We start from the raw sequence: 11846 nt of genomic DNA, 5'->3' as shown, positions 1-11846 counted from the left end.
GAGGAACAGAGGCCCAGAGATAGGGGAGGGGGGTGGGGAGCTTGAGATTCATGGGAATCACAAACAGTGACAAGTGAGACACCCCTAATCCACTGCAGAGCACAGCTGTGATATGTATGTGCATGCACACACACGCACACATATTAATGATGAACTTAACATTTTGCTAATGACTAATCAACATTACCATAACAAGTGGATGACTAACTCGCATAAAGAGCTTTCATTAGCCTAAGAGCCACTTACGCGGGATGAACAAACCTATACAAATAGTTGGACCATACAATAAAAATTAGACTTTGGACATCATTTAATATTTTTTTGTTGTAGGCTATAGTTATAAGCTACTGTATGTATAACAGGATAACAGTATCCAAAACATGTTCTGACGCTTTCTGAAATGGTAAGGGCCCCAGAAGTTTTTTGGGGCTCCTAGCTGGCCCGTCTCCCAGCCCCGCCCCGCTGTGTGGGGGAGAAGTGAATCGAGAGAGCGCGGCTCTGCCAGAGGGAGCGAGCCATGTGCTGAAGGAGGAAGAGGGCGCGCAAGAGAACCACCGTGACACAAAAAAAGGGGAAAGATCGATCATGTCAGCTCCACTGATCTGTACACCACACGTAGGAACGAGGGAAGAGCGACAAGAGAATTTGGCCTTTACTCAACAGCAACCCCAAACAACGCAGGACTAGCAGCAGCAACTTTGCAACTGATGCGGTGTCTCCGTGTCTGCGCTTCATGCTTTGGTAGTGGCGTTGCGAGGATGACGCGATGAGCACGTATCAAAAGAACGCAACTTATCCTATTGATAACTTTTGCCAGTGAAGGAAGCTGAGGACAGTAGCCACGGACGACATTAGATAATTGCTTTTGTTCTAGCCTCAGATTGTGACTGACCGATGAGCAGAGCAGGGACACGTCTTGTGATCCAATGGTTTTTCACGGGCTTGGATTTCTATCGCGCTGCTGCAACATTGTGATATTGTGAGTTTCTTCTGAAGGAACAAGAAGTGGTTGCTTGACTGAAACGTTGTATCTCGCGAAACGGACCTTGAAACGTTGAGTTGAATGGACACCGTTATGCGCGCAAATGTGGAATAAAAAGCACCTTGATTTGGATGACCGTACATTGAAGGACGGTAGCAGAATGGATGGGTGAGAAGTTATATTTACGACGACTAAAGTTTAAGAAAGTATGCCTTGCTGGAAAGGAATGTATGTAAAGGACCAACGACTGTAAGGCCTATACTTGGCGTCAATGAACATTCAACAATATATGATGAGTGTCGCGCAATGTGTTCAAATACGGCATTTATCAATTACAGTCATTGAAGAAAATGGATTTTAATAGTTATTGGAAGAGCTTGCCGTGCAAAAGGAGAGCAACGAGCTGAGTCAAACTGCGAATGGACAGAACTGATGAACCTCCATGGAACATAATCTAATTTAACTTCGTAGACACTGCTGCATCTGCTTGGACTTCTCACCAATGGGAATGTATACACTGTACATCTTCAACTGAAGACGAACAACTGTAGCTTGAGAGCACCTGGAATTTGAATGTGGACTCGAACCAAGTTTGAAGAGCACCATGTCCATTTAACCAGCAACCACAAACAAGTGATTGTACTTGTATCCGTATAAGTTACAGATAACTAACGCGTCGAATTATATAGACTCTGCCCATAATGGACAAGAACTATTTAGCTTTTCAAATGGAGTTGACATTTATGGTTGTTGCCCTGTTATCTTGGGTCGCGGTATGGGCTGACGATAGCAAGATTATATCAGACAGATATGCGGTCTACTGGAACAGCACGAACCCCAGGTAAGGAGTTGTAAGAGTCAACTTTCAGTGATGCCAACTTACATTGTTGGATAGATCATTTGTGAACCCCAATAAAAAAAATATCTGGACACTTAGACTAAGCTAAAGAAAAATGCTTCACAAATAGCCAAGCGCATTCAAAAGCCCATCAACCATGCTCACTTTTAAGAAGTTTTCCCCTCAACTTCAATTCTTTGAATAGATTACGTTAAAGTTCCTTCTTTAACTACAAAGAATTTGAGTTAGGGAGATGTACTTGACCAGCACGTTCTAGTTATGTATGCATCCCATGTTTTGCTTCCATTGTAAGACCTACTTCTTACATCACTTATAACTTCTCTTGTTTTTACTTGTTATCACATCTCTCCCGGCTGAGTGTAAAGCAAGTCCCTTAACCTTAAACCAGGATTTCACTTGATTATGACATCTTGCCAAGGCTTACACATTCACAAACTCATCACATTGAATTCAAAATGCATTGTGTCTGTAGTTTTTCATTATGAAGTTGTATTTGAAAGTGTGATAAAATACTGTAGGCCAAAGCAAAATGTGATTTTCCCATCCCCTTTAAAATAAGATTGAGTAAAAATCTCCACTAAAACATGCAAAACTCGGTTTAGAGGCATACTACATGGTTATACACAAAACAAAAAAATGTTGTCACGTCATTTTATTGACATGCAGCAAGGTTTTGGTCTCCCATATAGAATATCCCGTACTTGTTTCATTTTAGCCCCTCAGTTCACTCCAGTGCACTATTGATATTTTGGCCTGGAGGTGTTGGAGTGATTTTGAACATGAACAAGTTCTTTCCAGTTAGTTAATTACTGAAGGAAGGTAAAGATCAATAATAGAATGAAGACATTAAGTAAGACATTCCATAAGTATTGAACTCTTGAGAAATTGTTAGCAAAATTCTCAGCATTGGAATTGTGCCAGCACACCCTCGAAAAATGTAATCAAACTTAATTTCTTGTTAAGTTTAGAGAGCAATTTGCTGTAAAAAAAACAACAAGGTTTTGTGGTAAGTTTCCCCACAATTTATAAAGATTATGTTTGTATAACATAAGCAAATTTCTCAAATCTCCCTAGAAACCAATGTGTTTTGTTTATGGCAGGGCACAGATATAAAGAGGAAAGAAAATAAAATATGCCTATGTATTTGGTGCATATTGAATTCATTAGTTATTTTCCTTCCTAGAGTGATGAGAATAATAATATTGTATACATAATGGATTACAATGCAACACAAACCATGGCTGCCTCAATACTTATTTGTTGTACTGGAAATAACTTGTCTTGGCTATGCACAAATTACATCATGAGTGTTTTGAAGCCAAAGTGGGGCTTTTTGGATATCAGTGAATTTGCTACCTAGTCACATGACAGTGATATTTGATGATTCCTTTCTACACAAAATCATGTGAGAACTATATGAGTCTCACACTGTATATCTTTATAAAGGAGTTTAAAGTTGTGTAGAGCATTGATAGGAGTGACTTCGGCACTAGGCATAATAGGGCTTGGATCTTGAGTAGGTTGTATAATGTAGTTTAGTTTTTTAAAGTCAGTTGTTAAGTGGTGTCTTTTCCAACAGCAATCATAGAATGCAGTAAGCGGAATTATAAAAACTTTCCTCATTCGCCTAAACATTCAAATAAAAAATGTGATGGCAAAGGCAATATACATGTCATATGAATGTAATATGCTTTCTTTTATGACTTCGGCAAACATTTTGTTGGTTGAAAACAAAATAACCTATTAGTAAAATTGTTTACGCAGACATTTTGGAATCCTTTGCAGTAGCCTATACCGTCCTTCAACTGCTTGTTAAAACAGTTCATATGTAATATCCTTTAATCGTGGCTCTTAGAAGGTGTGTTTCCAACAATCAGTGATGTGGTTCATACTGTGGGATATTAGTGAGGGTAGAAAACCGGATGCATAGTAAGGATTAAAAGGAGAAAAGGCTAGTGAGGCTTTGTTGGTTACGAGTGAGGGGCCTTCGTGAGGGAGCAGAAACACTGGCCTACTTTGCTCAACATCTCTAAACAATTTTTAGCCACAGATATATACAATTTGCATCACTAATTCAATACAAATAGCATAATGAAGCATTGGGTGTATTAATTGGTTTTTCGGTGTACCATGGTTCTATTACTTTCAAATGATTTGATATTGACCGAAGTAAGAAATATGATCTACACAAAAGTATTACATGCATTCAACCAAAACGATCCGGACCACTGTTGATGCATATTGCAGTGTGCATTACAGAATTGCTAGTTTGAATAGTCAAGTCTTACCTAAGCACGGATTTATAAGGAGGTCGCTATATGTAACGCCTATTGATCAGTCCTTAAACCTTTAAAATCACTTTCGTTTTTTTTGTATTGGGGTGACTTGTCTGTAGTTCATTATTGGTTTCTTTTAAGCTCCATTGGAAAAGCATTTTCAGTTTTTCAACATCTTCCTTGTCGCCCGAGTTTCATATGCAAAACTCTTGAATTTTGGTAGATGCTCAATTAAAATTGTATAAAAAAACGGTGCACCAAAAGTGGATCAAGTGCACCCCAAGAAAATGTGGGTTTATGAAAGGAATTTAGGTTTGTTATCAGTTGAACGGCCATTCCACTGCTAATGACATCCCCTTGCGTTTTCGTATGTGTTTTACGTATCTGGTTTTCAGCATGTTGCAGTTGCTATGTAACTTACGAGTAAATTTAATGGCTATTATCTATGCCACACGGAAAGCTATTAGAACGATTTACTCTAAGAAATACTATGATTTGATACTGTGGTCTTCTATTTTGCCTACTAATTTAACGCCATGCTTTGCCATTCCATGATATCTGCTTTCCTCATAACGTCCCCTCCGGTCTGACCTAGTTTCGCTGAGGTTATTGGGGAGTATTGAGGGGAAATAGTAGTGGTAGCTGGTCTGTGAGGACACAAGATTATATTGTACTCAATGATTATATTTTTTAGGGAGCTTTGAAGTCAACGATGAAGGGAATACTTTTCAAAATCATGAAAATAAGCTTCAGAGGGTATAACCTTGGAGTTTTTGGATAGTAAAACATTTCTGTGCAATGGTGGCTTGGGGTTCCTATAGGTGGCGTTACATCGTTTTTGCTCTGCTCAGCAACGTGGTCCGCCATTTTCTCATTCATGGTAGGAAGACCTTCATTTTTGGTATGTCGAGAACCAAGACAAAGAAATGACATGGACGATGATTAAAGATGGTAACCAACAGTTTAAATGGGTCAAATGGTTATTATGCGGAATTGAATCTGGTTTGAACTACAGTCAAAGATCGATTGGTGCTGACAGATAGAACAACTATCTTGAAAATTTAATTTAATAAGGAAATTATGAACTTTAACCGCTTTTTACAACAGTAATAATGAGTTCCGTGCTTTAACCTCATACTTTTGAAAGTGGAGAAGCATCACTTGGCTCCATGCCAAAACTGATGGACAAGTGGAGAGTAACGGGAAATAATCGCATGTTTTCTTTCCCAATGATCTGCTCGCATTCACAAATGGACCGTTCTGGAAAAAAAGTCCTCTAAATTCAAGACTAGAACCACTGCATTGAGAGACCAAGTCAGTCCCTCCAGGTTTCCCACGTATTATGGGAAGGCTTGCAAATTTGACCAATCACCACACTATTTCCGAATTAAACACTAAAATCATTGTAATATTATCACATAATATTAACCCATCACCACAGTACAAAAAGAGCGCTCGCAATTTGAAACATTCACTGCACATTTACAGCATAATATGGTTCAATCAAGCCACACATACTTTTTCCCTCGTCCGCTCATTTTCGCGACAAATTGGACAGAATCATTGCGTATCGCCATGCAAAATGTCAGAATTGCCGCTGCAAAATAAAGCATTTTCCCCCTCAAATATCACAAACAAATCTCTGCGAAATCGTGGAGGAACTGCCATGTATCTTATCTTAGAGCAGTTTACAGAAATGTTAAAATGTACATTTGTATATATTATTGCTGATGAATGTATGTTTTCGCTGTTTAGAAAGGTGAAGTTGCAAAAACACATGTTTCTCATGGTTCACACAGTTTGGATATAGTCGGTGTTGGCTGCCCTCAAAGTGTTTCTTTAGAACACCCAGTTATCCCGTGTTTGTACTCTTTGTACATATACTGCAAAAGGTCGTGCATTACTACTCAGGTGTAGCCAATTTTTCCTATTTGTTACAAAAATAAAACATATTTGAATGTAAAGTTACATTTGTTACTGTAGATATGAAATTCTTGCTCGCTGTTTATAGGCCTTCGCATATAAGGATATGGCATTGAATTTCGAAGTGCAGTGTATTTTGTTTCTCTAATGGGGTGCTGTATTGAAACCGGACTGTCCTCCGCAAGCAGGGAGCAGAAAACTGTCGTAAATCTTCTGCTAGTTTACCTCTCTACTCATTTGGCATTATTTACGTTTTTCAATTTAAATTGGACAGCACTTTATGGGCCACTTTCCCTGTGTGTGTACAATTCAGCGTCACCCATATGCGCCTCGTAATTAATTCAAGGTGTCATGAGAGTGGCGACTTGCAATGCCATCTCCACTTGAATTCTACCTTTTCTGGGATCACATAATGCACTAATTACTGTACTGCTCAAACTCATATCCCGCTTTAATGGGAGATCTGTTTCCTGAAGGTAAAAAATAGAAGCCTCTTACTCACAAGCACTTGATGAGATGAGCTTGGACGGGAAATTGAACAGGCTTGAGTTGTCGAGACAAGCTTGAGACTATGGTCTAACCCAATGGGATAGTTGTTGTGGAAACACTGATGTTTTCTCTCAGTAATATACTGCAATTCAAAAATCCGTCATGGACAGGATATGGTAAAAGTATATACGTAATTGGTTTGTCTTGATAAAATTACCCTTTTCTTTTCCGGACTGGGAAATAGGCATTTTCCATGGCTGAGCACAAGGCTCAGCATATTTGTTAGTTAGGGAACTCGATTTAAATTAAAAGATTGTCTGCTATGTTCACTTGTACAAAACACAGCCTCCTTTTAGCCAGCCCTAATGTGGAGCCATGTGGACTGCCGTCACATTTATACAAGATGGAAGGCCTACTCTATTCCTAACTATTCCAATGAAGGTTCCTTGTTTTCATCATAGGTCATGAACTAGTTTGGCTCTCAATTTTCGAATTCCTCCTCCAAGGCATTTTCGGAGCAGACTAGTGAAAGAATATCTGAAAAAAAGGTTGACTGAAGAAAAGCAACTTTTTTTCGTAAGAAAATATGAGACCATATTCCAATCTTAATGAAAATGCAAAAAAAAAAAAGTTTCACTTCCAAATCAGCAAATTGGCCTGGAATGGAATAATTATTTTAACACGGAATTTGCCATTAATGGCCTGACACAATTGAACATTAAATGTCTCTAACATCTCATTAAAGATTAAAGTTGGTGCATAATATCTATAAAAGCAATTGGTATGAAAGAGGAATTTGCTAATCAGTAATCTAAGTTCAAAGCTTCATGAAATAAAATGAACCGGAGAGTGTATAAGCCCAAAGCCTGCTTCATTTGGTAGGACACTGCATTTCATTTCCAATGATAATCAAGGTTATGCTAATGTTGGACATGATGAATCGCCTGCTTTACAGTCCTTGTCCCTACGGACAAAAAACAAAAAGTCCCCATTCTTCAGTTGTTGTATCTGACAAGCAGTGATAGTTTTGAAAAATCTATAAACAATCTTCTGACCTAAGTGTAGTGCTTTGGACTTTGGCTATTTATATTTTCTTCCTGCAATTGCATTAGATGTGTCAGCGATCACCCATTTTGGCTCTAGACAAGAGTGTACTGCTTTTCGCTTCTATTCTCTCTCTGAGATATGGTGAACAAATGTAGTTTCGGGTGACTCGGGTGTCCCGTTTGTTCAATCAGTCTGTCACCAACCTCCCTTCCATTGTACCCCCCCCCCACCTGTGTAGAGACACTGAGAATGACTGTACTGGTCACATCGGTGGCAGACAGTGAACTAGGTGGCGAGTTTGTCGGCCTTGTTCCGCATGGCTCACAGCAGCCCGTCTTGCCGCCGGGATCTCAAATATTGATGAACGACGAGTAATGGCTGCCGTCTCATTTATTAACCATAGCTTATTTGATTTGGAATCAAAAGGTAAATAAAGACCTTTTTGCCGTTGTTTATTTGATGTTTTTTGGTTCTTCCCGACAGTGCTTATCAGCACTTCATCAAGCCTTATGTACTCCTCATGCATTTTAATGCCTGGCCCACATTCTCTTTCCACATAGGCAGTCTCGTGTATCAAGAGAGCTAGGAACTTTGAACTTCGCTGGATCCACCATTGAGAATGTTCCAAAAGGAGGGCAACAGTGAAAATCTCTGTGTTACTGTTAATCAGGGTTGTGAATAAAGCCCCCCTAACCACATACTGCATTAGTTACACTTGAAATGTGCAGACTGGTGAGGCATTCTCTCCACCTCTCTCAGCCCAGGATAGGCCTTTTGGCCTTTAGCGTTCCACATCTTTGTTGCCATAACAAATCAGTTGTCGGTTTATTTCCTTTAGCAGATTTAAGGATATTGGTGTTACCCTTCGAAAGCCTCCCGGGATGAACGAGTCCAGCACCTCGCCTATTCTCCTGTCCTTGCTTGTGTACTGGGCCTTATGAAACCGGTTCTGCATTATTTTGAATGTTGTTGGTATATTGCTATCATGTCTTCTAATGCTGTCCTCCCATTTATATGTAGACCGTTTCATGTGATTTACGTGTGTGGGATATAAATGTAATTCTGTTCTTGTGTTACTTTACCGCCAAACACAATAAAGCCGGACAGCAGTTAATTGCTTAAACATCCTAATCGCTTCTTGCTTGTAAAAACATCGCCCAACGTTTGATAAATGTTATGCGTGTTGTCGAGTTCGGACGGCCGCTCGTAAAAGTAACGATGGCGTTTCCCTAATTGATCCGCGGTGATAGTTTACGTTTATTGAAGCGCTTTGGGCGTAAAGCTCTGCCTCTCTCTTCATTACCCCTTCATCAGGTTCTGATTTGGCTTTCATCCTCAGCAGAACATTATTTGAATAAATATAATGGAGAGTGGAGTTGCTCCTTCAGAACTGTGAAAGGCATTTTCGATCGTTTTCCGTAAATGTCCTTCTCTCACCCGTTTGTGTAGTGTTATGAAGTGGTTGGATTACTTGTGGTGGATGGAGCACCCTTTCAAAATAGGAAGCCACTTTTGTGTCCCCTTGGTTCCTGCACAGCACCATATTCAATCACGAAAAGCCATGTTACGTTAATGGCAAACTTTCACGGTTGAATGTGTAGGAAAACGTCTCTCAGTAATAAGAGGGCAGGGGAGCACATTAAAATGCAGGCGGTCAAGGAGACAGGAAGACTCCAGCAGTACCAGCAATATTGCTTGTAAGACTTTTACGACTTCCCTCAAAGTGCTTTTTCTTCACCATCCATTTCTTTGACCGGACAAAGAGAATATATTGGTCATGGAATTGGAAAGGATGTTGCTACATCTGTAGGGCCATATATTTACAAGTAAATAATCAAACACTCAACTGAATCAGTGAAGTCATAGGGATTACCTCTACTGTTTTGCTAAAGCAGAATACTAGCCTCACTGTCCTTTCCTCGGACAAGATTAACTGGCTTGAACCCATGAGTCTTTTACTATGCTACCTACATTGCACACTTGGATGTGTTTTGATACGCGGACGTGTTTTGATTAAACTAACGTGCCACAATGGAAACAAATCAACATTCCTTCCGAGTGAAAAAATAGTGCACTTCTGACTGTAGAAAAAATTAAGACGGGTTTAACCCGTCTCAGAGAAAGGATTTGATGTTGTTCTGGTATGTTCATTTTATTTCTGTGAAAAGGTATTTATTAGTACAGATGTGTGCTTTGAATTGAAGTGCTAGTTCTGGATTGATGCATAGATTAGAACACTCTAATCATGTTTATATCACCACATAGAAGGATATGCTTTACTAATTAAATAACATTTCCTGTGTATAATTGTCCAATCCTCTCCCCCCAAAGGTAGTCTTGTAAACTTGACCCAAATGGCGGCCAGAAAGTAAAAGAATGAAGTTAGGCCTATGTATAATTAGGCTTCAGATATTTGCATAGTTTATACATGGGTAATAGTTCCATATCATTTTACTGATTGTTTGGAAATTGGTCAAAAATATTTTTATATATTTGATATTCTTAGCAATGGATGATATTGAACTAGCAATTTTTTCAGATTAAATTATGATAATATCTTAACGCTGTCTTTGTTGTAATTTTTTTTGAAAACGCTTTGAATTATTATTAAAAATGTTACTATTCCATTTCTATATTGATCTCCATTAAATAAATGCTCATTTTTTTTAATTTATATTGAAATTTACAAACAATATTTATTTCACTGTTTTGATATTGATTATTGAGTTCAGAATGCCTTCCCGCCATAATGTTTTGACAAGGAGTATCCTACATGTTGCGTTAATTGTCATGATTTGAAATATATGTAGCATATATCGGCAAAAAAATTTACCCTATCTGCTTTTTTCGTACATAAGAAAACAAAACAACATACCTCAATTTTATACTATACGCCTTACACTTCATACATTAGTACCACGACATAATCATATGCATACATGGCCTACAAAAAATAGTCGGCACCATTAGGACAACTCGCCGTTAGCATTGGTAGCTATCCCACATAATTCACTGAGGGTAGGCATTAAGTAGTGAGTGATCAATAAATGGGTCATGCAGTTCTTCAGTTGATTCTGAAATAATGAATTAGCGAGTTGTTTATGAATGTATACAGTAGTTTATTTTGCACTTTATAATGTAAGCGAAAATTCTTAGTAGACAATGTTTATTTTTTCTTGGGCATTATTCTTACCGCCAGCAAAAATAATAAACAACAGTTAATGCTATTGAGAAAAATGTTTGGAGAAAAAAAAAATGTTGACCACAAAACCCCAAAAATATGTATTAAATATATGGGTCCACCCATCATTAACACCACATCATTAACATAATTAACACTACAATCTCAAAAGTAAAGTTTGACATTTTGACCATTCTACAACTAGGTGTAATCATATTTCTGAACTTTATATTTAACTAGTTATTGAGAAAACCCGTACCAGGAGATCTGAAAACCATTTACCTCAGGATAGAGTTTGCTGGCTGATGTGTGAATTGTGGAAATTCAATTCCAGACACAGTGAGGTTGAATACAAGAGCCTCGTCTCCTCTCATTCAGTGAATGTCATTTAGATCAGGTTTCTTAAACTTTTATGATGGCGGTATTATGCACATTTTGTTTAAGTAATCTCTACAAGAATTGTAGGTTTTGAAATTGAATACGTACTGTAAATGAACATGAATACGTTAGCTTACAACCACAGCAATACTTTGGCTACAGCAGAACACCATTTTTTTGGTTTTTGTTTTGGACGCTTGGACGATGTTTTAGCCCAGATTTGACAGTCATGTGCGGTATGACCTGACGGTCTTGGTAGGTCTCTGCAGAACGGCCATTGTGCCTTGTAGGCCCTCACCTGTTTCTTCTTAGCGTGGCGTGACTGTGTGACGGGGTAAACGAGCGATGGCTTTGGCACACATGGTTCTGTCTTCAAGTGAGAGGGCGGGGATTTGCTATACCACAGTGCACAGTAAGCTTTGACCTTCAAACAACTGGAGATTTGGAGAGAGAGAAAGGAGAAAGAAAAGCTTGTGAAAAAGTGGAGCATTGCTCCCATGTCATCTGGGAGATTTCTTTCCTGAATAGCAGACACGTCAAGCCTGTCATTCACATGGACCGAAAAAAGGGCTTTTATCTGGGGTCTTGGGGTTCGGTGGGCAGGTGGGGGGGAGGAGTTAGGTACAGACAGTACAAACAGAAGTAGCCAACACTTAACCTGCTTAGGTGTACTGTACATTGTCGCCAATATTGAATAGAGTGTTCTCAGAT

At 38.9% G+C, this 11846-nt stretch overlaps 1 protein-coding gene across 1 annotated transcript in view; it reads left to right on the top strand.

Annotated features, from left to right (window-relative positions):
• Window positions 1-482: 482 nt before the first annotated feature.
• The window catches only part of LOC106613575 (ephrin-A2), a 124803-nt gene continuing 113439 nt past the window's right edge, over window positions 483-11846 (top strand). Inside the window, exon 1 of the mRNA XM_014215977.2 lies at window positions 483-1823. Coding sequence (XP_014071452.1) covers window positions 1684-1823 — 140 coding nt within the window. The 5' untranslated portion in view covers window positions 483-1683. The remainder of the gene's footprint in view (window positions 1824-11846) is intronic.

The sequence above is a fragment of the Salmo salar genome, chromosome ssa10 (assembly GCF_905237065.1).
Source record: "Salmo salar chromosome ssa10, Ssal_v3.1, whole genome shotgun sequence".
Taxonomy (NCBI): Eukaryota; Metazoa; Chordata; class Actinopteri; order Salmoniformes; family Salmonidae; genus Salmo; species Salmo salar.
The sequence above is the reverse complement of the archived record's forward strand: the minus strand, read 5'-3'. Positions and strand labels throughout refer to the sequence as shown.